The sequence below is a fragment of the Aethalodelphis obliquidens genome, unplaced genomic scaffold (genome assembly GCF_003676395.1).
Source record: "Aethalodelphis obliquidens isolate GAN/ISIS:26980383/991018 unplaced genomic scaffold, ASM367639v1 scaffold40, whole genome shotgun sequence".
In the NCBI taxonomy this organism is placed as follows: domain Eukaryota; kingdom Metazoa; phylum Chordata; class Mammalia; order Artiodactyla; family Delphinidae; genus Aethalodelphis; species Aethalodelphis obliquidens.
Window position 1 is genome coordinate 245,758 of NW_020837984.1, and position 27,180 is coordinate 272,937.

Sequence of the window (27,180 nt, forward strand, 5' to 3'; positions counted from 1 at the left end):
CATTATACAGTTTCTTTATTTTCTCCATTACTCTGTTTCACACAACATCATCCTGTTGTATTTTGGACATACATGTGTAAATAAGGGCAGAAGAGTACCCATAAGATACTTTCCTTTTCCTCCTTCTCAGCAGTTCTGGTCAAAGATATTTTAGTTTGAGAAAAGGTTAATATAATTGACTATTGGAAGGCTATCTATAGATTTTAGTAGGAAGCAGCACATGTAGAAATAGCACTTCGAATTCGAACCTAAATCCAGATACTCTCTTTAACGTACTAGCTGTGTGATCCTAGACAGCAGTTAACCACTTCGAGCCTCACTTCCTCTATTGTAGAGAGACTACTTATTACTTCATAAGGTGGTTGTATCAGTGCATTAATTTTCTCTGTATATAAAAAGCCTAGCAAGTTCCCAATAAGTGTTAGTTTATTTCCTAATATCTCCCTTGTCTCCTATTAACATAATAAGATCAGAGGCCAAAGCCATTAAAATTTAATTCTTTAATAAAGTATAGAATTATATTTACTATATCAATTAATTAAGACAAACAGGTTTACTTTCACATTTAGATTATAGGTATAGGAGAGGAGAGAGAACTGTGAAAGCTTAGTGCCAAAAAAATACTTGGGGAATATTTAGGCCAAACTCTTTCTTTTGTAAGAGAGGGGGGAAAAATCTGAAAAACTGTATTAGAATAGTTTACTACAGAAGATTCTTAAAAATAGAAGTCATGATAAAAACTAAGTCAGCCTTCTGTCTTGGCTAACAGCTTAAACTTCTTTGAGAGGAAGGCTAGGCCAGGTATCTCTCTATAGCCCTTCTAAATCTTGGGTCCCCTATCACTAATCTATGAAGTTTTTTGATCTCTAAATTGTTTGTTGCTACCTCGATTGTGCAGCCATTCTTCTATATTAGTAGGCAGGAAAAAGGGCTCAGCTACAATATGCCTAATGTACTTTGAGAAGTCTTTCTCAAAGTGGAATCTCTATTAAGGTGGGTGCTAAATCAGATTCTTTAGCCCAGAGCCTAAGACTCTACATTTGAATATGTTTCCTGAGTGATTCTCTTTATTTTAAATAAATTCTCCAGTGATCGAGGATCACTGTGACTCAGGCACTTCACTTTTAACAATTTCACACATACTAACCCTCCTGACTAGGGTTTCAGGGAAATAACTAGTAGCTCATTTTACAGGAAGATTGTGACATGGAGACTTTTTTTTTCCCCCCTTTTTCCAGCTTTACCTGCTTTTTTTCAAGATACCACTAGATGGGGCCTTGTTTATATCCTTGTATCCTTGATTAAAGGGACTTCGGCAACAAAGGGCAACAAATTATCTCAGCTAAACTGAATAGTAAGCTTTGTGTACAGTCTTGGTGAACTATCCTTTTCAGTCAGTCTGATATACAAAAAGGCCTGACCTGATTTGTGACAAAGCTTAAACTTCATAGTACATAATCAGGCCAAATTATTGACCCAGTAGCACCAAATAGCTAACATAAAAGGTCAATCTAAAAAGGAAAGTAAGAATCAAGATTTGAATTTTGAATAAATAGTATTTGCAATCAGAGTTTCAAATGAAAATAAATATCAGCTATACTAGAAAGTGATTTTAAACTTTCTTACTAGTGTTGGGTAATTTTACTTACCAGGGCTTACATTTCCATTTGAACATACAAATAGAACTATTTTCATATGTGTGTATGTTATATGTTATGATGAGCTGTTGAGGCAAAAGTTTTCAAAATATATTGCCATGGTAACATGGCTTAAAAGAAAATCCATTTCTCCATTTCTTTTTTTCAGTTGTTTGACAGGGGTGGTAGAGAAACCATGGACCACTACGTACCAAAGGATGCTTTATTTCAGTTGCCAGTAGTCTCAAAAGTAGGTTGTACAAGCAGGCGAGATGATCCAGTGGATTATGGGAAGAAAATACTAGAAATTCTACTAATTTTTCATCTGCAAAAGAGGAATTAAGCTTCACTAATATTTAATATGTGGACTGACACTGGTGCACACAGTCATTCATGAATCAGGTTTCATGTAATAAAACACAAAAGATCCTGAGGGGAAGAGTGGGTGTTACATGTGTAGAGGAGTTGGTGGGGATACAATTACTCTTCACTTTTACCATATTACAGCATTGTAGAGTAACTAAATTAATACCTCCATCACCTTTCAGAAAATTGAATTGTCACTTAAAATATTTTAGCATCGAGACCACACAGGTATATAACCAATCAGAATTAAGGTGAGAGGTTAACAGGTTACTTTCATCAGTCATGGCTTCAATCACTGTGATCCTGGTATCTTACAAGTCTTCTCTATTAGTAATAACACAGTATACTAATGCTTTTCTGCAGTGTTTAGGAAGAATGAGCATGTTTTCCTCACTTGCTTTCGAAAGAACTACAGTCTGAAGAATAGAATTCCACTCTTTAACACCTAAAGAAAATAAAGGCAGGCCTGACAGTCTCAAAACTTATAAAATGCAAAGAAGAAAGTCAGAATTACTAACAAATGGAATATAGGGCTTGTAGTGTTTTGCATCCACACATATTTGTAAACTTTTAAGAATTTTATAATTTTTTATATTTGAAACAAAAAGTGTGCATCAAAAGCAAGTGAATCAAGCAGAAGTTCTGGAAATGGTAATCATCTCAACTATGGAAGATGCTTGTGAGACTATGAAATAATGCTAAACATCTCACATCTAATCATATACTACATTATATATTTCAAATATGTTAAATTGCTTTCCAGCACCTTTCAATAGAATAAATTATGCTCTGCCTGAATTTAAGAAAAAATATCGCTTTCTGTATATTTGCCCGAAGCACAAACATAATTTTCATTTTGTAAATATATAATACTAAAAATCAAACGTCCTTGAAAGTCCAGCAAAGTAGATTGTAAAACCCAGTAAGTCAAATCTGCTTTACTATCTAAATTCACTCAGTAATACAGCCAAAAATAGTGAACTTTGTTGGGTTCTAAAAGCTTCTGTGTCCTCAGTAAAATACTAGTTTGCCAATTAATCACCAGTGGTCTTTAATAGCAGTAAAAACCAATTTACTCATTTAAGAATTCTATCAGAGGTCCAAATATTATCCCATAGATTAGAAAAATATTAATAATTGGTCAAGGAGATTGGAAGTTGTTTTTCCCCTAGATTAGTTTTCCATACTTATAGTTATTAATATTTTTAAGCCATCTTGTACTTCCCTGGTGGTCCAGTGGCTAAGACTCCATGCTCCCAGTGCAGGGGGCCCAGGTTCGATCCCTGGTCAGGGAACTAGATCCCACATGTCGCAACTAAGAGTTCACATGCCGCAACTAAAGATCCCACGTGCCATGACTAAGACCTGGTGCTGCCAAATAAATAGGTATTAAAAATATATATATATATTCCTAAGCCATCTTGAGAAATCATTTGTTGGAAAAACTTTCATTAACCACCTCCAAGAAAGGGTTTCACCCCCAAAAAGCCAGTTGTGAACAATCTCGTGTCATTATTCTTTGAATTTCAGATAACAGGCTATCCCAGACTCTTCTTTTATAAAAATAAAAATGACAGCTGTCACTTCTTGAACATTTATTAAATAGTAGGCACTATGCTAAACCCTTCACATACCCTATGTTCACAATCCTGTGAGGTAGGTTTACTATCGTTAACTCACAGATAAGGAAAATGAGGCTACAAGAACTGAACTAAACTACAGTTGGCTGAGCCAACAGTTCAATCAGTTTAAATTCCAGAGTCCATGTTTGTAAATAATATGCCATAGTGCTTTCTATTCACAGAGCATCTGCCCCATTAACCACTCTCGGTTATCATCTTCCACCAGAGAGAACACACCGAGGGACTCAGCAAAATGTCCTGTAAGATGAGGGAAATGACTGATTTTGTCCTGGTAACGTATGACACCCATTTTTTTCCATATATTATTTTTATCATGGAACTCCACTAACTTTTCTTAAGCTAATGCCACCCACAAATCGGGCAAATGAAAGTTCACTAACAAGATTAAAGTGTTACCTTGGAGATTCTGGCTTGGTTAAATGCCATCAAACCCTACCTTCTTTGATAATCCTCCTGTGATGGTAAATGATGCAAGTGCAGTGACGATTTATCTAGATCCAGATTGCATTTATGATTAAATGATAAAAAGAATTCCTTTATCTTTTATTTGTTGGAGTAAAGAATATGTCTTAATTTTGTTTCTTCTCAGACCTTGCATAAAATTGACACTCAACAAATATTTGCTGAATAAATGATTGAACCTTCATCCTCTCTTCCCCAACTACTCCAATTCCCACGGGTTTCCTAACAGTCCTTATTATTCAGTGTTTGGTGCTTGGAGGAAAAAAATGTTTTCCTCAGTTTTACAATGGTTGGGAAAGAAAAAGGAGTAGAATTATTGATTTGTTCCATCTGTATTCCTTTTCACTCAGGTTCCCCCCAACATTGTTTAATTTTTTGCTGCTTTACACTGCTTTCCCACGGTCCCATATGTTGCTTCTTCTTCCTAACAGGAGTACAGTGTCTTTGCCTCCTTATTGTGTTTCATTTCTCCCACTAGTGGGCAGTGATTGAGTAAAGTTCCTGATCTCAAAGGTTAAGAAAATTAATTTTTTTTTTTTTTTTGGCCATGCAGCTTGCACGATCTTAGTTCCCCAACCAGGGATCAAACCTGGGACCCTACAGTGAAAGCGCCAAGTCCTAACTACTGGACCACCTGGGAATTCCCAAGAAAATTCAATTTTCAGTCTCCAACTCCATGTACTGAAAACATGCCAGTTCTGAGGTACTCTGAACTCCTCAAAGAAAGTGTCTAACATTATGGTTCTCTGTGAAGAATACAATTCCCAGTCATATCTTTCCTCAGAGTAATATAAATAAAATCAGTTCTTACAATTTCTTTGACATACTTTGTTGCTAAACCCAAGCAAATGAGCAAGAAACTTTCATAGGCCCTTCCTAACGTCAGATGTGAAATGTATTGAACCTGAAGCATTTATACAGGTTACAAAACCTATCCTAGTACCACGGCCCCAGAAGACAGGCATAAAGCACCCTCTGTGACTCGCTCTACTTTTTAAGGCCTATCTGGCATCTGAACAAAGTACATTTTGCAAAAATCAGGCTTTGCATGAAAATCAAGGTTCCCACAGTTGAAAGATCTCCCACTCATCAGCATGCTACAAGCAGCTGAAGGTTTGGAAAAGTGTCAAAAAAACAAACCTTCACAGAAATGGAACTCAGAGAAACAAACTGAACCAGCTAAGTGTATTTATTTATTTTTTATCAGAATTATCTCTTTATTGGGGTAAAGGAGTGAAAATTCAGTAATTTGTCCATAAACAATAAAGTGATATTTTTACTTTGGTAAAATTAATCTCAAAGGCACTGTACCTAAACAGATTGCCTGTTAACTATCTCTTATGGAAAGCAGAATTTCACTAAATCTGCACCTTTATTGAAATTGTCATCTGCTTTAAAGTAACTGGTATCGTCCCTTCTGTCCCTCCAAGAACGAGTTACCCCTTTTCTCCTTAACTCCTTTGTGGTTGCTGAAGAGTTTGCTTTTATCCTCAGAGTCCTCAGGCTGCATTATGAGCCAAGAAATTCGAATGAGAATGAATGCAGGTTGTCTGGCAGCTCCTGGGCAGCCAGGGTGGTCACTTGGGAAAAGATGCCCTTAGAGATGGTCTCCTGAGTAAACAGAAATGCTTTGTAGTCCTCCTAAATCAAGACCCATATCCCCTTTCATTAGAGTCCTGCTGATAGTCATCCTGGGAATATAGAGAGGGATACAGAAAGTAACAAACATGGGGAAATTGTAAGCCAGCCAGATAGATATCTGGGTGGACATCACTTTCAGGCTTTATCCGTTCAGTCATTTATTATATGATTCATTTATTCAACAGTCATCACTGGAAGCCCACCAGGGCCAAGGACTAATAGTTACTAGGGATATGGTGCTGATCAAAATAGACAGTCTTTGCCTTATTACAGCGTTTTTCTAATGGAGACAGCCAGTAAACAATTATATGTAACTATTATGAACTGAAGTGTGCCCCCCAGCCCCCAAAATTCATGTTTGAAGCTATAACCCACAATGTGACTGTATCTGGAGATAAGGCATTTAAGGAGGGAATTAAGGTTAAATTAGGTCACAAGGGTGGGGCCCTAATCTGATAGGACTGGTGTCCTTAGAAGGGGAAGAGACACCAGAGACCCCTAAACTTCTCCCTCCATGCACATACAGAGAAGAGGCCACATGAGGACACAATGAGAAGGCAGCCTTCCACAAGCCAGGAAAAGAGACCTCACAAGAAACCAATCCTGATGGCATTTTGACCTTGAACTTCTAGCCTCCAGAATTGTGAGAAAATTAATTTCTGTTATTTAAGCCAGTTAGTCTGTGGTATTTTGTTATGGAAGCCCGAGCAGGCTAATACAGTAGCATAATGTTGGGTAATGATAAGAATCATGAAGAAAATAAAGTATGGCAGAAGGATATATAGTGATGGGGTGGAAAGCTATGTTGAACATGGAAACTAGGAAAGGCCCTGGGGGAAGATCATTCCAGGCTGAAGTATTCCTGGGGGAATTAATTCCCTGACAGAACAAAATGGAGGCGTGCGAGAAATAGCCAAAAAGGCTGTGTAGCCCAAGCACATTAGGCAGAGTACACATGAAAGGAAATGAGGACAAAGAGGAAACCAGGGGCCAGATTATTAGGGCCATGTAGGCCATAGCAAGGACTTCAGATTTTGTTCTAAGTGGGATGGAAAGCTGCTGGAAGGTTTTAAGCAAGAGAGTGACAAATATGATTTACTTTAAAAGGGTCACAGACACAGAGGAAGGAGACTGTGGGAGAGAAAGACTGGAAGGTGGGAGAATGGTTATGAGGCTAGTTTAACAGTCCAGGTGAGAGATGGTGGGGGTATGGGCTAGAAGGGATGGGGTTGAAGGAGGTGAGAAAGAGTTGGATTCAGAGTATATTTTCAAGATAATTGAGGATTGCTCTATCAATTAGATGTGGCATGCAAGAGAAAGAAAAGAATCAAGGGCCCTGACTGAGCTGTGCACTGGTCATTGCGGTGCTGTTTACTGAGATGATAAAACAGCAGGAGGCACAAGTTTGTGGGGAGCGGGTTTGAATCAAGAGTTCAGTTTTGTACATGTCTATTAGACATCCAAGTGGAGACACTGAATAGACAATTGGATAGACCAGCATGGAGTTCAGGGAGGGTTAGGATTAGAGAGATAAAATGAGTGTCATCAGCATTTAAGTGGTATTGAAAGACTGAATATCGTTAATCACTGCCAGCACCTGCTTCTCAATTTACAGATCCATATTTAGGGGTGGGAGAGGAAGTAGGGAGCTATTTTCCTATCTTTCTGCTCCTCCTTTCCCTTCTTCATCCCCTCAAAAATTACAACATCTGGCTTCAAGCCCTCACTTCAAGAAGACTTCACACTTGGGCCGGTGTTGCTGACTGATATACACTGAAGCACATTCCCCAGTCACCTGCTGAGGCAGAGTCCTCTCACTGGTGGAGCTTGGCTGCTTTGGCTGTGGTTCTAAGCTCAGTCTAGGCCTGCCCTCTCTAAAGCCTGGATCCCTGGAGGAGGTGAGCCTTTTTCCCTGACCGCCAACCTGCCTCTCCTCACCATTCCACAGACCTGGTGTCTTCACTGACTCTCGGCCTTCCTTCAACTCCAGTAGGGAGGCAGTGAGAGCAAATCTCTTTTACGGGACCATAGACTTCTTTCAGTAATGAAGAAGAAAAACAACTGCTTTAAGTGAATAAGGGAGAGAACGCCTACTTCTGGGAGTCAAAAGTCCCACTGTAGTTTCCATGTATCATTGCCACTAAACTGAGTGAAGAGGACGACCTTGAAAGGGGAGCCTCCATAATCTGGCCTGGCTAGGTTATGGAGAATTACTCAAGAATGAGCCCAAAGTCAGATCTGGTGGGAACCTGAACCTGCCAGCACCCAGGAGTGCTACTGGTGGCCAAGTGTAGAGATCTTCAGACTGGGGTGCAAGTATCTTGAGCATGAAAAAGGGATCCAGTGTATAGATGCTCATTTTCAGGTCCCTACAACTGAGCTGTCTGAGAAGGCTACTGTGCCTTACTCTTTTAAGACCTCATGCTGCCCTTTCATTACTGCCCCTTCCCATTTTAGAAAAGAATTCCCACCTGGAATCTTATGAGGCCACTGCTTCTGGAAGTAAAGAGTTCCTAACCAAGGAACTATTTAAAATCTTAGTTTTAAAGAAAGATCCTTAAAGTATTTATCAAGGGACCATAATTTTGTGTTTTCCCCTAGCTTATACTAAACACCATATATCACCAATTCTAAGATAAGCATTTTTTCACATTGTAACCTCTCTGAAATTGGTGTATCTTACCGTCATGTAAGCCCAATGGTTGCTGTTATTACCTGCACTTGTGCATTTTCACAATCAAAACTTGTAGAATGCATATTGGACATATAATGGAGCACTTTTTTATCACCTAAGAAGCAGAGCTATGGGGCGAAAGTGGACAGTGGGTGGTGAATCAAATGAGGTTAACAATATTCCTAAAGCAGAAGACAAATTCTTTTGTCTAGAAAAACTCTCTAGGTCAAGTAGATGAGTTTCTAAATTTAAACCTATCACCCAGAGATACATTCCTTGTTGCCAATTTTGACAACTTAAAAACTTCTGTAAGGGAAGTCTGTAAGGAAACGCTCTATTCCCAGCTCTCTTATTTGCTAGGTTGACTGAAGGCAATTTTCCTCTACATTACTTTCCTTGAACAGATACAGGTTTATGAGTAATTTCAACAGTATTCATAAAATGAATCTGCTCTTCAGAAGTTTGATGATATGATCATTTCAACAGAAAAAAATAGAAGGTAAAACATGTACATTCCGGTTACAACTATGTACAAATGCATGCGTATATAGTAATAAAGTTCTGAAGTGAATTTTGAGTAATATCTAAAATCTAATTTATTGAATTTTAAAAATAACACTCCCATAGAAACTCCTAACTGACCTCCACTTTAACAACCCAGCAAGTAACAAGTTCTCTCTTCCCTCTATAAACTATTCTGCAGGGTACCCATGCACACCACATGCTAGTAGTCTACTCTCTGTGTATAAGCACTTTTGCTGCCATCTCTCTCCAGATCAAACAAACAAACAAACACAATCAGTAAGAATATAGATTTGAACTATACAATCAATAGGCTTGAACTAATGGACCTGTAGAAAACATTTTACCCAACAAAAAATATACATTCTTGGGACTTCCCTGGTGGCGCAATGGTTAAGAATCCGCCTGCCAATGCAGGGGACACAGGTTCGATCCCTGGTCCGGGAAGATCCCACATGCCACGGAGCAACTAAGCCTGTGCGCCACAACTACTGAGCCTGTGCTCTAGAGCCTGCGAGCCACAACTACTGAAGCCCATGCTCCACAACTACTAAAGCCCGCGCGCCTAGATCCCATGCTCCGCAACGAGAAGCCACCGCAATGAGAAGCCCACACACCACAATGAAGAGTAGACCCCACGCGCCACAACTAGGGAAAGCCCATGCACAGCAATGAAGACCCAACGCAGCCAAAAATAAATAAATAAACTTATTTAAAAAAAATACACATTCTTTTCGAGTATACTCAGATCGTTTACATAAACTGTCCATCTACGGGAGCATAAAGCAAATTTCAATTTTCAAGGGTTGGAATCGTATATATCTCATTTGCCACAAGGTCGTTAAGTTAAAAAATCAATAATTGAAATATCATTATTGGAAAATTAAGAGAATCACTTCTAAATAATTTGTGGACCCAAAGAAAAATAATAATGGAAATTAGAGCATATTTAGAACTAAACGATAATGAAAATAATACTGTAGTAAATTGTATTATTGTCCCAAATAGTTTCTAACTTCCCTGTATAAAATTAACATCCCTGACACTTTCTCTGCCTTTACTGTTTTATTTTTCTTCATAGAACATATCACCACATAAAAATTACATATTTGTTTACCTGTTTATCTTCCTTAGCCTAATATAATTGTCATGGGAATAGAAACTTCTCTCTTGTGTTCACCAGTATATCTCAAGTTCCTGGCACATAGTATTCAATAAATATCCATTGAATGAATGAATACTGTTATTACTTTATATTTGGGGGTTCTCTTTATCAATGTTAGTTCTCTTCTTTAGTTCTCCGATATTAATGTTGCCATTCCCTTTTTCTTTTTCTTCATGTAAGCTTAATCTACTTTTGCCTCTTAATTTTTACATCAGTTTATCTTATGTTTATCTATTCCAAGCAGCAAATTTTGCATATCTTTTTTTTTTGGCGGCGCTGTGCAGCTTGTAGGACCCTAGTTCCCCAACAAGGGACTGAACCTGGGTCTTTGGCAATGAAAGTGCAGTCCCAACCACTGGACTGACAGGGAATTCCCTGCATATCATTTTTAAAAAATAGTTAGTTAGTTGCACCAGTTCTTAATTGCAGCAGGTGGGCTCCTTTATTGAAACTTGTGGGCTCCTTAGTTGTGGCATGCAAACTCTTAGTTGAAGCATGTGAACTCTTAGTTTCGGCATGCATGTGGGATCTAGTTCCCTGACCAGGGATCAAACCCGGGCCCCCTGCATTGGGAGCACGGAGTGTTAACCACAGGGCCACCAGGTAAGTCCCCTATTTTTTTTTTTTGGCGTTACATGGGCCTCTCACTGTTGTGGCCTCTCCCGTTGCGGAGCACAGGCTCTGGACGCACAGGCTCAGCGGCCATGGCTCACAGGCCCAGCCGCTCTGCGGTATGTAGGATCTTCCCAGACCGGGGCACGAACCCGCGTCCCCTGCATCGACAGGCGGACTCTCAACCACTGCGCCACCAGGGAAGCCCCTTACATATTTTTAATTCAAGGATTTTTGTCTTTTATAAACGACAGTAAGCATTTACATTTATTTTCTTGCTGTTTTAATTTCTGTAATCCTGCTTTATACTCCCTAAATTTTGTTTTCTTAGTATTTCCTTCCCTCCACTATTTTATAAAAGTTATATATTTTCTCAGACTGTGCAATATGCTAGCGGAGGGCAAAGGGATAGGAAGCAGGGAGTAGTGGAAGTTACAAAATACCAACCACAACTTCCTGATCAGAAGCAAGTAAGGCCTATATTAGCACCCATATTTTCTCCCTTACGAAACATTTCAACCTATTTCTTGTTCTTACCCTGTTTTCTCTGCTACTTTCTATAAGATGTGTTTGTTGGTGGTTATTGGGCTGCACCCCACAGGCCTACAAGGCCTGTGCTTGCCCAGCTTCAAGACTGAAGAAAGAGCCTGGAGTCAGCAACAGAGACATCAGTGTGAGACAGGCTGGGACCTGGGACCCTTTGCTCCAGTGCTGCAACGCTTGCGCCTGGACTAACATCTCCTGGAGCAAGAAAATACTGATACAAAGAAAACTATAAGGGACTAAAAGTAGCTGCTGTCCATGCACAGTTCCGGCAAATTCTAGACAAAAGATACAAAAAGACCAAAAATCCCCAAATGCCACTTCTGACGAGCTGGAAGTAAAAACAGGGTGTCGGGAGCAAAAGCAGGGTACTGCACATGCCCCCAGCACTCAATACCAACAAAGGGGTGGGCAAAACACCTAAGCCACCCCTCTGGCCCGACCCCTGGTCACACCCCTACCCTCAACCCCATATAAGGAACCAGCTCCCTCCACCTTGGGGAGTGAGCAAGGGAACTTGTTACTTGTTTTCGCTACCCTCCTGCTGCAACAGAGGCGCCAATAAAGCCTTGCCTGAATTTCTTGATTGGCCTCTTATCAATTTCTATTGACTGGGGAAGGCCTAGAACCCTGGTATCAAATGGTTTAATGGATGGGGGAGCTTACATGTCTGAAGCAAGGTCCTGGAGCGACAGCCCACTGTGTGTGGTGGACGACGGGCAGGACACGGCAGCAGTCTTCGCTCCCTGTGGGGGGAATTACCAGTTATAGGGGAATTGACATCAGGTGGGCTCATTAGTTACCAGGGAAACCAACAGGGGCACGCCTCTTATCAAGCCTCTCACTGCCCCTTTGATAAGAACAATCACCAGCTGGGGCAAGTTCACAGGAAGGTCAGTCATGTGAACAGGGTGCAGGTGAAGCAGGCACTGGTTGGGCAGGGGATGTACAGAGAACAAGAGAACAGTCATCTTAAGTGGCCTGACCATACAGTGGTAAACTTTACAATTTCATCCTTAGGTTACAGAATATAAAGTTGAGATTTTTGACTGAACCAGAAGAGTAACATTACCGAGGAATAGAATAGTTGATCGGACTTTGCATCTTTCCTCTGGAAGAGAGGAGGCATGTTTTTGTTTAAATGAGAGAAGTTGCATTATTTCAAATGGGAGAGTTGGTGTTCTTTGGAAATATGGCTAAAGGAGCAGCTATAAATGTTGAGCATCAAAAAGATGGACCATTGTGGACGGAATGGATTGGAACTCAGTATCTGTTCTGAACCTCCTTTTAGTTTACCTTTTTAGTGTAACTACACTTTCCAGATTCACAGAAACTAGGGTTAAATGTAAATTGGGTTCTGCCAACTAAACGCCTGGTGCCAAATTTCTTTCTGTGGCACTGCTTTGATGTTTAGCATTTGCTTTGGAGGTGTCAAGAGGGTTAGTTGTAGAGGTTGTGGCAGTGCAGCAGCTTCCTGATCTCTCTGGATGTCTACTTCAACAGGTATCCTTGAAGTCCAAGGTCCAAGGAGGCCTCCTCACTCCTTCCCTTCCTGGCTGTAGCGGAAAAAGCATCTCTGCTGGCTAGTCAGACTGGTACTGTTTATTCTGGAATGTTTCCTGCAGACATGTCATCATAGAGCCTTGACCTTTTAATGATTGAGAAGACATCTGATTTCCGATATTCAGTTCTTTTCTGCTTAAATTAATGTTTTCTGATTCTTAAAACCATGATTGATAAACTGAAATACCCAGAATTCCGTATCTTTTTCCAGATTCATTTCATTTTAAAGAAGTTTTTGAAATGGTTAGGAGTTTTCCTGCTGGGTGATAAACTTAGTTTAGTAAATAATTAACCTTTGGAACTAATTATTCTTGATTGTTCTGAGCACAAATGCATGCTACACAATGTGGTCAAACAAGTTATTTGTCTTTTAAGGAAAAGAACACTCTCTGAGTTTCAACACTGCTATTCTCCGATGGTTTTTAAATGATTGACAGGAAAGTAAAAGTATTGCAGTCTGATGTTCAGAAATGTTAGGTTTTTCATTATTTTTATTTTCCAAACATTAGTTTAAAAGAACATTAAAAGCATCAGAAATACAAATCTGACCTAATGGTTAACATCAGAACAATTTGCATCACAGTAAAGCATCAAGAGAAATAATTAATATACCCTGCTAATTAGTCATATTCAACTGAATTCTCATTACTTTTATAAAAGTTCTCATTTTAGCCCTTATGGAAAAGTTATATATGTCTATTTATATCTTTATCTCCATATAGACATAGATATAGATAGACATATATAACTTATGAAGAGACAAGTTACATATATCTATCTCTGTATCTGTATCTACATATATCTACACATAGACATAGATACAGAGATATAAATATACAGGAAGGCTAAGAATCTAGCCTGCTATGTATTTCATGCAAGTTAAATCAATAATTTCTTGATGAGCATAAAGAGACCGAACACCTCATATGCACATGCTTATTGTCTTTATGCTATGATTTTTACCTCCCAAAGATGGGTCAGATCATCTCAGACTCAGAGGTCACAAAGGAAACCTGTCATTTTTAGTTTTACAAGTAGAAATTACTTTTTAAAAAATCTTTTATTGAGTCACATTTGAAATGCCTGGCCAAAAAAGAGAGTCATACCTTAAAAAGTATGAAATAGCTTCTTGATTGCAATGTTATTACTTATAAAGCTGTTTGGCTTATTGACTTAAATACAAGGTTCTGAATTTAGACAAAAGTTTCATTCCTAATTTGCCACAATTCTTCAAATGATCTTGGGAGAGGATATTCTATTTCTTAATTCTTTGTTAAAAAGAGGTAATATACGAACCTACCTCATGGAAGTATTAATAAATGAAAATAGTGTTGTATTAAAAATATAAAAGCACAGTTGAAATAGGTCGTAGTGACTTCCAAAAATAGCATTCAATTACCAAAGGAAAAAAAGAAGAGTGTATATTTTATCTTCTGTTATAAAATTTAACAGCAAAAATAAAAGGACGAGAGAGAGAAGGACAGAAGGGAGAGAGTCCTAAAAGGTGAATTTAACAGCAAAATAAAATCCATATCTCATACTTAAGCCTCGGAAATAGAAATGACTGGTTGATCCTGGAAGGTAAGAGTTATTAGATGAGACTGAGCAGAGTTCTAGCTGAGTACCAGCTGTCTTCTCCATGCGTCTCATGACCTCTGTATTTGGGAACAGCATGGGAGAGGATGCTATAAACTGAACACCTTTCATCCAAGGGACAAAGTACCTTCCAATCTGCAATAACTGTTCTTGAATATAACAATTTATAAAGATAGGTTTTGTATCTTGATGCTCATCTTATCTAGAAGTTATAGTTCCAAAATTGTATTGAGTTCAAATGCCAACTGTATAATGAAAACATTTTTACATAAAAATATAAGTTTACAGTAGTTACGCTAGGAATCACAGAGTATATAATAAAATTAGTTTAAGTGTAGAAATACTTAATCTATTTTGCCTTATTGCCCATTTCCAGTTTAAGATTCATGGGAGAGAAATAACACAATTAGTTTGAAAACAGATCATCTTAAGAATTTTTCTACCATGGTAATATATAAACAAAGACCAAAAAATTTTTCTAAATAGTTACTTAAGATAGTCTTCATCAGGTTGTTAACAAATCATTCTCACACAGAAGGAAAGCATAGATCGAAACACCCCCATCTCATCCTTATGCCTTCTTGTACATACAAGAGTCTACACACAACAGTCTAGCCTGCTTCCCACATAACAGCACCCTGATGAGATGACCACCGTTAGTGCCTACTACCCCAGGGAGAGCACCCCTCTACTACAGATGCAGTCCTCCTCACTAGGTTTCTTGGGTAAGATCATTCTGAAATAGAATAATTCATTTTTAGCAAGAAAAAACAGACTTCTGCGGTACGCGAGCCTCTCACTGCTGTGGCCTCTCCCATCGCGGAGCACAGGCTCCAGACGCACAGGCTTAGCGGCCGTGGCCCACGGGCCCAACTGCCCCACGGCATGTGGGATCCTCCCGGACCGGGGCACGAACCCGCGTCCCCTGCATCAGCAGGCGGACTCTCAACCACTGCGCCACCAGGGAAGTCCCAGACTTCTTTTTAAAAGAACTATACAGCTACTCAGCTGACACAAAATAATAATGTCTACAATTACAAATGGTAATAATCTTAATACCCTATTCTTAGTTGGCTGTCTTATGAAAAGAAACTAATGCTTGTGTATTTTTGGTAAAAATAGTTATAGATAATACATTTCTGATTTTCTGCTTTAACAATGTGTTATTTATTCCAGTAAGCCTGCAACCAAAAAAAGTATATTGATCCCAATTCAACACTTCAAAGAGTCAAAATTTATAATTCAGTTAATAAAAATAATGCCTCAGTAAAGATGATACCTTCACGTTCTTTAAAAATTCCAGCTCATACTTACTTCAAAGAACCATAACATTGACTCAAATGACCATAATCAGTTCATTCCCTACTTTAATACAGTAGCATGATCATTCCCTGGCATCTATTTAAAAGTTTAGTACAAAAGATTGGAGCACAGGTCAGGTGTAAAATAATAAACTTTTACATCAACTCTTAAAACGTCAAGAAACTGCAAAGCAAACGAATAGATGCTAATACTTCAGACAAAAGGGAGTCATTAGTGTCAACTGTCTAGGTCTTTAAGTTTTGATGTACCTCTGGTCTCACAGAATTTAAAAAAATCAATTAGTATCAGAAACAAAAACATTTACATAAGATTCTCTAGCCTCCATGACTCTAAACAGAGGGGACTGGAATCTGCTTGGCTGAAGTGCTATCATACTCTTGCATTAAATCATTAGTGGTGTGATAATGCATGGCAATATATGAACTGGCAAATCCAAAAGAATTTACTGGCTGTAAGTTATGTGGGATGCTCTCTTCCTGGGATGGGCTGCTGTTATAGATACTGTAGTACGGCTCAATCCGAGTGTTGATGGGGGTTGAGCTGCTCTGACCATAGTGTTGATGTCCAGCAGACATCTTGGGACTGACCACACTTTCCTTCGAATGACTTGGGCCACAGGCCTGGTCCACAAATTTCTTCTGGGGCTTTGGAGACAACATGTAGGCAGAGTTTGTTTCATGATGGGAGGATTTGTTTCTGTTGACTTCGAGGTTTCCCTTTCCCATGGCTCGAAGTCGAGTCTTCTGTTTGCAGCAGAAAAAACCCAGGCCTATGTACTGCAGACACCACAGTACTTTCCTTCTCAGCCCTGCACTGTTCCGAGAATATATAAAAGGGTTTAATCCTGACTTGAAAAATACAAGCGTAAAACCAAACAGTTCAAACTGGTAAAGGATGAAGCTCCCATTGCTGGACAGAACCACCTGCACCAAGGAGATTCCCAGTGGAAGGCAGCACACCAGGACCGACAGCACAATGATCACACAGGTGACCACCGCCTTGGAATCCTTAGCCGTGGAGAGATTGACAGCCGACACCAGCTGGAGCCGGCTGGCCGCAGGGGTTGCCAGCTGGTTGGGACTCTTGGTGTATCCGTGGGTCTGAACGTGCTGCAGTTTATTGTAATTCTGGTTCCTGTAAAGAGCTGGCATGGTACACTGGATAGGATCTCCACCTCCCTTCACAGGGGCCCCCATGAAAGGCTGTGGTCTGGAAGCATCAACTGTGATCACAGGGGGGCACTTTCTGACTTGAGCATTTTTCCGCAAGGTCTGAGCAATCATGATGTAAGACACAGAGACCACAGCAACACAAAAGGTGAAATCGACCACATAGAGAGACAGGATGGCTTTCCCTTCTCGGGCAATCAGACTGGACATGGGAAGGCAGAGGTGGGACTTGCTGGTTTTCAGGGTGGCCAAGGTGGCGAGTGTGAAACTGGTGGCCCAGAGGAGCAGAGTGAGGAGCAAAGTGCAGAGAAAGGAGGCCGTGCGGTTTGGCTGCTTCCCCAACACCATGCGGAGCCGGTGCAGGGCAATCACCGCCACTGTCTTGAGGGACATGATGATGAAGCCGGAGCTGGTGAGGTGGAAGGTGAAGCAGAAAGCATCTGGTATGCCGCTGGCTGAACTGAAGAACAACACGAAGGTGAACATGGGGGCCGTCACGCCACAAATGAAAAGGTCACAGAAGGACAGGTTCAGGACCATGAAATCAAAGTTGGTTCTGAATTTCCTGAAGGCCGGATCAAAGAAGGACAAGAAGACAATGAAGTTGCCGTAAGAGCCCAGGCAGAAGATGATTGCGAGCAGAAAGGTACAGCTCACCAAGGTGGCCGTGTGGATGAGGTCCTGGAGGTCTTCCTGGACAGCAGTGCTGTTTTCTCCCTGGGAGTGAGGCACATGTAGCAGGGTAGTGTTGGGAGCATCCTGAGGGAGGTCTGTTGAGTTCATCTTCAGAGAGAGATGACTTCCTTCTGTGTGAAGGGAGTCAGGGCCTCAACTCACAGATGAGCGATATTTGACAAAAGAGGCCCAAGGCAGAAAAGCCTGTGCACAAAAATGCATACCCAGAAACAGAAAGGAATTAATGGAGAAAGAAGAGTGACCTCATGATCTTTTACAAAAGCACTAGACTTTTTCAGCTCTGACCCAGTGCCTAGAAAGCATTTCTCCTTGCAAAGCCCCACACAGGAAAGACACAAAGACCTCAAAATACGTTCATCCAGCTGATTTCAGGTTTTATGACACAGTGGTTTTCAAACTAGGTTAAGCATCATCTGGAGAGTGGGTTAAACAAAAAACAGATTCCTGGGCCTCACCCCTTGAGATTGTGATTGAAGGATGGGTGTGCAGATGTTACCTTCGGAAACTCTGCAGTGCCAGACACTGTGAAGACACGAGAACATGATCTCTCCACGAAAGAGATCACAATCTAGTTGGAGGACATCAACCTATGAAATTGCAGCCAAATGTGGCAAATCAGCTGATGGCAGCACACTGTGGGAGGAAAAGAAGGGGGACATAATCCAGCCCGGGGTGAAGGCTGACAGAGGGTAAAGCAGCTCTCGATAAGGAGGAGCTAGTTGGGTGGAAGGCGAGGGGCAGGGAGTGGGGTCAGACAGGCTGGGAGAAGGCGAGTAGGTCTTTGCAGCAGAAGGACTGAGGCAAGAAACAGCACGTGCTGTGCTTGATGCATAAGCAAGAGGCTACTTTTGAAGTGTATACTGTGGCCTTTTACGTAACTCCCACACATCACTAACAAATCCGACTCCTCTTCCTAGGAAGAATCCTTTATTTTCCGTTATTTATATTTTCTTCTCCCTATTTGTGATTTTTTGGCCAACTCCGCACTCTCCTTTGGAAAAGAACTTTGTGTAGGACTATATTTGAGAGGGAAAAAATGGAAGTAATGGAGGGTGTCAGAATTATATCTGAGATTTACAAGGGGCGAAGCACCACTTTGCAAACTCTATATAAATGTGAGTTGTCATTATCCCAGCAGGAATATCTTCGTGGAGAAGCAGGAGGCATGCACCCATTCATGCATGCATTCACCCAGTTTATATCTACCGTGTGCATACTCTCCTCCAGCTTTACGCTCGGTACCGTGGGTACAAAGATGAATAAGACACAGCCTCTACTTTTAAAGAACAACTTCTTTTTCTTCTTGGTCCTTTACTTTCTTAACATTTTTTTCCATTTTGCAATGAGATTTAAAATACACTCACATAATGTTCTGTTGTCCCAAATCCCAAAGCCCTGTGTGGCCTGGTGCCCATCCCACTCCCAAAGATGCTTCCAGTGGTACAGCTTAAGTTGTTCCTTGGAGACTGGTGCAATGCTCTTGGCAAGCAAAAATAACTTGCTTTAATCCAGTATTTTAGGAATAACCAGTGGTATTGGGGGGGTCCATGGGTGATGTTCAGAATATTTAACCACCAGCTCAAGCTGAGTCCCAGAGGCCTCCAGCTGTCCTAGGATTAACCCTTTAGTTGCTGAATCATGGGGTACAGAGGAAGGGGCCTGGTTAGTGAGGTATTACTGGGGCCTCCAAGCAGGAGCTATGGACCACCCAATACAGAATTCACCCAGCATTCAATAATAGGTACAGCTGTGCCAGTGAGTATCAGACAAATTTCAGTCCTGGGGAGATCCATAAAACTAACTGGTGTCCTTCATGAAGGAAGAAGATAACCTCTTCTACATTCTCAATGGTCTAAAGTACAGATCATAACAATATAATGAATTTCTCCACTGAGAAGTAGGACCAACTTTTCTGTACTTTCCTGATATAAAAGAGATAGAAAAAATAATCCTGACCTTTTGTTTCTTGATGATTAGAATTAAAAAATAATAATAATGGATAGCTTATTATTTTCACTTAAAAGAGTATGTGCCTGTTTCTGAACCCTTTTTGATACCTGTGTAGTGAAAAAAAAAACCTTTTACTGTTAATTTTTTAATTGTTAATTGGAGGATTGGGGTTAACTGATGAAAAAAGAAGTAGAAGAGAAAATCCAATTTGTGGAAGCAAGAAGAGCAGAAAGGTGATACTACTGTTTATAGCAAATTCCCCTGACCCCGAAGAGAGAAGCAGAAATTTGGCTTGGGGAAATTAGAATGATGAAGAGTCTGGAATTAGGATGCTAAGAAAAATATCGAGTAAGTGGGTAATAAAAAAGAAGTGGATGATGGAAGTTATGAAGACCCCAGGCTGGAAGAAATTTGGAAAGGGGAAAATGGAATGATGAGGCACCAACATTAGTCAAAGATAAGAGGCAGAAGGAAAAAAAAAGGATTTGGAGGAGTTGAGGGGCAACTTTCACTTTCTATCCAATTATAATTGCTTCAATAAACTTAAATTTTTTCAATACATTAAAAAATAAAGTAGACTTCTGGGTCAGGAATATAATGATCAGTCCTATCATTAGTATGTTCACTTTACTAAGTGCTTGTGATGTGCCAGGCACTGCTCTCAGTGCTCCACACTATTAATATATTGAATCGTCAAAACAACCCTGAGATAGTATAACTTACCTCTATTTTACAGATGAGGAAACTGAGTCAGAGAAAGAGAGCACCTATCTTAAAGGGGTACAGTATGGATTTGAACCTAAGCAGTTGCTCTCTAAAGGCAGCACTCCACCACCAAGCTAAACAGAATAGCAAAGCAATCAAGGCAGGGAGTCCCAGTCAGAAGACAGTTACAGCAGCTATAATTTACTAGGTGGTTATTATATGCCAGGCACTTCTACTGGAAGCTTTACATAGGTTATCAAACTTTATTTCATTCTCATTATAATCCTGCGAAGTAGATATTGCAATCCCTTCCCAACTCAAAGTTCCTGGAGCCCAAAATTTGAATACAGACACACACACACATACTTCCATGTACCTTTTTGGCAAGGTTGAAAAATTATGGTTCTGGTATAAAGTAACTATAAATCATTCTGATTTGGGATAATTAGAAAAAAAAAGGAAGGAATCAGAGGCTGGAAAGAGAAAAGGGAGAAAAAGCAGAAGACAGAACAGAAGTAAAGGTTTGGGCAGAGAAACTTTAGAAGCAGTAAGGAAATGGAGGGAAAGTAAACCCAGGTCTTAGGACTAACTTCTGAGACTTTAAGAAAGAGGAGGCTGAGATGACAATTTGGGGAAAAGCTATGATAGAAGAACTATAAAACTCACTTATTTGGGGGAGGGAGGCGGTAAATGAATACCTATCTGCTACTTACTCCTAAATATTAAATAAAGGTTACCAACATTCTTTTCAATGCAAGCATACAAGTTACTCTTTATCTCTGGGACCATAAACAAGTTCTGGAAGAAGATGTAATTAAAGTAATAAAATCAGAGAAATTTTAAGTTGGAACACCAGTCTTAAGAAGAAAACATATTAAGCACAGTAAGAAGGAATGAATTCATATCATATGCATCTTATTACAACTAAGAAAGAGAGAGCCTAAAGTAAGCAAGAAATAATAAGTGAAAATTGTCCAGCAATTTCTCATTAGGATGTGTGTGAAGAGCCTCTTGATAATCTAGTGTGCTGTCTTAATATTTTAGTACATATTAAAACATTTTATATGAGCTTTTACAAGTCAACTCATGACCTGGATTCTTCCAACTCTTGTTTTCTCATTATATCCTCAGTTCCTCGAGGGCAGGCATTCTCAGTCTAACCAACCCTCACAAGAAAACAAGGTTCTGTACTATTATTATTATTATTCCCACTGTATTTGTATTGATCAGGAAAACATCAGGGAAGTTAGATGACTTGTCCAAGGTCACTAAGATTCAAGCCAGATTTATCTGATTTCGGAGGCCATGCTCTTTCTCCCCAGTGGAACTACCTTTCGAAGCCCAGAGCAGCTGATAGGGTCGGGTCTGTCAGTGGATGAGGGAGAGGGGAAGCTGTGGAGCACCTCCAGTGTGAGGATGTTGTGGGAGACTTCTGGGAGGGCACAGCGACCCAGACCAGGGACTTGAGATGGGTAGGGGCTCCCCTGTCTGGGGAAGGTTATGGTAAGGAGGGCCTAGGTCGGTCCAGGGAAGCTTGTAAAAGATGCAGCAGAGGGTTGGTGAGGTGGGGAGGGCTCAGGCAGGGCATGGGCGGCGGGGGAGGGGTTCCACGGGTCCCGCGGAGCCGGGGAACCGACAGGGCAGGCGCGAGATGGTTTCCCCGCAGGCCGCGCCAGGAGCGCCGGTGCACGGCGGCCGGGCCTGGACCTGTGCGGCCGCCTCCTCGCTCACCCGGCGGCTTCTCAGGGCCTGGCCCTCCCGGTCCCCGCGGGGTCGTCCTCCTCCAGGGGCCCGTGGTCTCTCACCTGCCCGGTGGCCGCAGCGCCGCCCCTCCTCCTCCATATCGCAGCTCGGACCCCAGCTCCGCCCGCCGCCCGGGAGGATGCAGGGCTAGAGACATCATCGCCATCGCCGCCGCCTCCGCGCATCCCGGGAGCCGCGGCAAGCCGGGGCGCGGAGGCGCAGTCACGGAGACGCCGAGGGCGCCGCCCCCCACCCCCACGCCGGACACTCCGGCTCGGCGCCCCGCCTGCCCCCGCGCCCTCGACGACTCGCGGGCCTCCCGTTGCCCCGGGGCCCGACCGCTCCCGCCGCCGCGACCTCCGTCCTCCGCGCCGCGCGAGGTCTCAGGCGCGTCGTTTTGCCGCTCGGGCAGTGGCGGCTCCCCGAGGCTGTTACGAGCTGACATACCGAGGAAGAGGGGGAGCGGACTAGGTGGAGAGGAGGGCAAAGGTGGGGGCACCGACGGACACAGCGCGACCCATGGGGACCTTGACCCTTAGAGGGTGGAGACCGTGGACAGCGAGGCGTGGCCAGGCTTCACGTCGGTCTTGGCGGGATCTGGGGGCTTCCCAGGCTTCTGGTCGGCCCGCCACCCACCTCTCCCCATTCCTGGCGCTTCCTAGTCCGCCTTCCTAGCTCCACTCTACGCTGTAGCTAATACTTCTTCTCCTAGATTAAACTGGCGTTGTCGTCCAGTTTGGTACTTTGAGACACAGAATCTGTAAATCAAGTCATTGCAACAGACTTTAAATCAAACCAACTATAACGTAATTTTTTCTCCTCTCAGCTCTCTGAAAGTATTAATGAATTTATTGAGGGAACTCAGCAAAGGGCATAACTACTAGGAAACAAATGAAAAGAGCAAAAAAACTACCCATGCAAATGAAATAACCAAGCCAAGAAATCAGCGACGTTACTCAATGCTGTGTTCAATGTAAATCAACTTGAAAAGCAATGGTGCAATGTATGCAGCTAATTTTAGCAAGCAAGGACACAAAACAAAAAATTTACCAGCCTCTCATTCTAAAGTGCACAGTATGTCCAAAATAATGAACTCATAAAAGTGGGTTTTAGTCTCAAGAGTTAACAAGTAGCATTCCCAAGTATGTTTGTTACTCTGGGGACAAAAGAAAGCCAGTTAAACTCTTTACTACTTCAGTGTCCCAACCTGGGTAACTAGGATCTTACTACTTTTCTGACCTTCTCAGAGGGTACCACTTGGAAACAGAGTGCTATTTGAGTGTTCTTTCCTTCACCGAGTGCCAGAAAACCAGAAAGTTCCATTTAAGTGAAGTACTTAGGACACTGCTATTGAAACACCTATTTTGGCCGATAGTTCATCTTCTAAAACAGAACAGTTCAGCACCAACAAGTACCAAATAATTGGATTTACGCATATATTTTTCCCAGCCACCCCCACCACTCTGCTTTCATCAAGAGAAAATCAAGAGGGCTGGATAATTTATGAGGTAGATACCCAGTCCAGGTGTTGACTATGCTATCAGAATTCAGAAATAACTTCAAAAAAAAAAATTCACAAGTTGTAAAGGATTCTAGAGAGCTAGAAGAGGAAATCTGGAACCATCCAAGTTCCAGAACTAGTAAGCACGATCAACAAGATGAAAGCTACTATGATCATGTCTACAAAACGTACCAGCAGTGTGTCAAATTGGAAAGAACACTGGTTTAGTAGTCACAAAATGGAAATCTACAAATAAACAAGCAGGGCTGACTCGAAGTATGTTAAGATATGATTAGGCTGTCAATTGGCAGGGAAACCAACATTCTAATACACACTATCATTGACAATGCAAATTGACACATGCACTTTGAGGAAAGAACATGAGAGCCATTAAAATGCTTAGATTCACGACCTAAAAATCTCACTCCTCGGAATTTATCCTAAGGAAATACCTGAATAAAAGAAACAAGTTTTAAGTATGAAGGGATGAAAATGTTCACTGCAGTGTGAGCTATAGTAGAGAAAACTGAAAACCTTGATGTTCAACAATGAGGGAATACCCAAAACAGTGACAGTAACAAGGCAAATGGCCCTTGGCCGCAAAAATAACTACAAAGTCTGTAGAAAGTTTTTTTCCAGTAAGACAAAATTCCTCACTGGTTTTCTCTGGCCCCATTACTAATCATTAACATTAAGAAAATAGGTAGGTAAAATTTCCTCCCAAATTTTGAAACACAATTTGCAAATTCTTTTTTAAAGGATTCATTCAGAAACTAAAGATTATTTATTGGCTCATACAACATTAAAGATACAGGCTTTCTCCTCCCCTTACTTCCTATCACTCCCCCACCACCACCCATCCCCACGTGAAACCTGCCTTAGCTCAGTCTTCCAGGCCCAATCAGCAGTGACTTCTAAACACTGGTCTGCCTACACACACCACCCCCCAAACCCATAACACTTGCGTTCCCTTAACACTGTTCCTGCTAGCGTTCTCCATTCTTTTGAATGCAAAATCCATTTAAGAATTTAGACAGTAGTGGCCATTCATCCCTTTTCTCTCCCTCCTCCTTTTCATTCTTGAGGCCCCCGATAGAAAATTTAGGAATTAAATAATTCACAATATAACCAGTTAGGGTATCAAAGTAATAAGCAACTTCTAAGCCTGGTATCAGAATCACATTGGGCATGTGATTAAGGTGCCCCGCTTTTAGGCCTAGAGTGGGCCTTAGGAGTCGTCACCAGTGGTTCTCAATCCTGGCTGCACAACTGAAGCATTTACGGAGCTTTTAAAAGACTTTTAAAGCTTTTAAAAGACGTTGATGCCTGAGTCCCAACCACAGAAATTCTGACTGAGGAACACAGTGGGTGCCCAGTATCTTATATTTTTTAAATTCCCCACTTTAGGAACCTTGCCTATGGCAGTGTATGTTCATACAGCTTGGCTATGAAAAATTGAAGTGGTCAATACAACAAAAAACCTCACTGCTCAAACTGTGGTTTCAGGACCAGGCATCAATATCATGAGCCGGGGGCATGAATTAAAATTCACATTCTAGGCCCATCAATTTGAGAATCAATCATTTAGACCAGTGTTGTCCAACAGAACTTTCTGTGATGATGAAAACATTCACCTGCCTATTTAACAGGGTAACCACTAGCCAAAAGTAGCTAATGAGAACTTGAAATGTGGCTATTGAGACTGAGGAATTTTTTATTTAATTTAAATGTAAATAGTCACACATGGCTATGACCTATTGTGCTGGACAGGTCTGATCTAGATAATTCACTCTGGTCGGAGGGCATGAATTTACGGATCCAGATCTATGAATGCAAAAGGAATCCATGAGGGTCACTGGCTACAGAACTGTCTTCTCCTTGTAATGAAGACAAAAGCCAGGTGTTAAAAACAATCCATTTATTGGGTTTTAAACTAGTTACACAATTGGAATAATCAGTTTGGCACTACACTATACAGGGATTACGCCTGTGTATGCTGACACTTAAATACTGTACCAGGACCTCTGCTGTGCTTAGGTCTGTATCGAGTCATTCAGCAAGTAGATACTAAAAAATATACCGTAGTGTTCCTTTAAGGAAGACTGTACAGGGCGGGCTGCAAGATGACATTCACCAACTTGTGAATTACTTGAACCTAGAAGATACCTTGAGTTCTATAAACTGGTCATAGGCAAACATGTGGTGTTCGCATTTAGAGATGCGCACAAAAAGTTACATAAAAGTTCAGACATTCTAACGATAAATAAACTCAAAAAACCCACACCTCAGCTTTTGTAACATGAAAAGATAAAGAAAATAATTTTAAAACACAAAAAAAATGGCATTCAATCGGTACAAAAGCCAAAAAAATCACTATAATAAAGAGCTATATGTGTATCTTTACAAATTAATTACACAATGGTGTTGTGTAAGAGGTTGCATCTGTACAAAGTCTTGCCAATGCTATCTCTACAGTTTATACAGTCTTTTACATCTATGTAACACTTATTAAACAAGTCAAATAAATATTAAGACTTATTAGTCTCAACGATTCTGCAGGCAAAAAAAAAGAAAAAAAAGGAAAAGGAAAAAAATTAAAAAGAGAAAAAAAATTACAGAATTTCCACAAACACAGCAGACTTCCATTAGTCAAGTGTAACAGTTTTCAAAGAGGGTCAAACAATATTTGCAAAGAATACAGGTAAAAATCAACCAGTCAGGGTTTTTATTGTTGTTGCTGTTTATTTGCAAAATCACACATTGTATACATATATATCAATCAAAAATTTATTCACCAAACCCCTAGTTTTTCAGCAACTGCTCTTCTATTCAGCACCAAAAACTCCAGTCTGTGGGAAACACGTGGACACAGACTTCACTTCTGTGTCTTGGTCGAGCAATCCATCAAGTCCTTGGCTGGGTTCAAGACTTGCCCTCTTTTCCTTCCCTCTTCATGGCTCTCCAGACCCAAGCCTCTCAAGGCTTCAGATTTATGGCCCACAGGCCTACTACCATCTAAACCCATGGCCATTTGGAAAGAATTCAAAATAATTTGAGATGAATGAAATGACAGGATCTGTTATTACAGATGGGCCTTCTCCATTCCAAGTAAACTGTTACGTAATGAGTTCCTAGACTCTGTCTGGTCTTGGATGCCATGATCATACTGGGTAATTATCTCTAGTCTGAGACATTATGGCTTTGTCTGATGCCTCAAAGAAAAAGTGATTAATATTCCGGAAATACTTCTGGACAAGTTAGGAAATCAAATGGCAGCTGAGAACCTGTGGAACGCAGACTAATGAGACCAAACACAGAAACCACCAAAATGATGAGAGCTCAACAGAGGCAGGGTTTTAAAACCTGCAGAAAGCCACCACAGATGGTACCTGAGGATCTGGAATTTTTGATGAAAAGAGCTCGAAGTGAGGACTACTCATCTGTATCAAGGAGGAAAAAAATTTCAGTTAGACAACAGGACATCCAACTCTAAGAGCCCAGTAAATGAAATCTTCATTCATCCTATCTCAGTAGAAAGGTTTCTGGGTCCTCCCTCTTTAATATAGAATGGATGATAAATACTTAAGAATCCAGATGGAATGTTTTCACAACTGTAGAACCTAGAATCCCTACGACAACCCAAAATGGCCAGGCCCCACTCAGGAGGCA

The 27,180-nt window shown here is 41.0% G+C and overlaps 2 protein-coding genes across 2 annotated transcripts in view; both read right to left on the reverse strand.

The window, feature by feature from the left end:
* Window positions 1-15,363: 15,363 nt before the first annotated feature.
* On the reverse strand, window positions 15,364-19,138 carry GPR75 (G protein-coupled receptor 75). Its single transcript, XM_027131654.1, has one exon. It carries the CDS (start codon window positions 17,697-17,699, stop codon window positions 16,077-16,079), a length of 1,623 nt encoding a protein of 540 aa, XP_026987455.1. The 5' UTR covers window positions 17,700-19,138; the 3' UTR covers window positions 15,364-16,076.
* A 6,274-nt stretch (window positions 19,139-25,412) lies between these two features.
* PSME4 (proteasome activator subunit 4) overlaps window positions 25,413-27,180 on the reverse strand; it is a 100,027-nt gene continuing 98,259 nt past the window's right edge. Inside the window, exon 47 of the mRNA XM_027131671.1 lies at window positions 25,413-26,951. The gene's annotated coding sequence lies outside the window, so the exon portion shown is untranslated. The remainder of the gene's footprint in view (window positions 26,952-27,180) is intronic.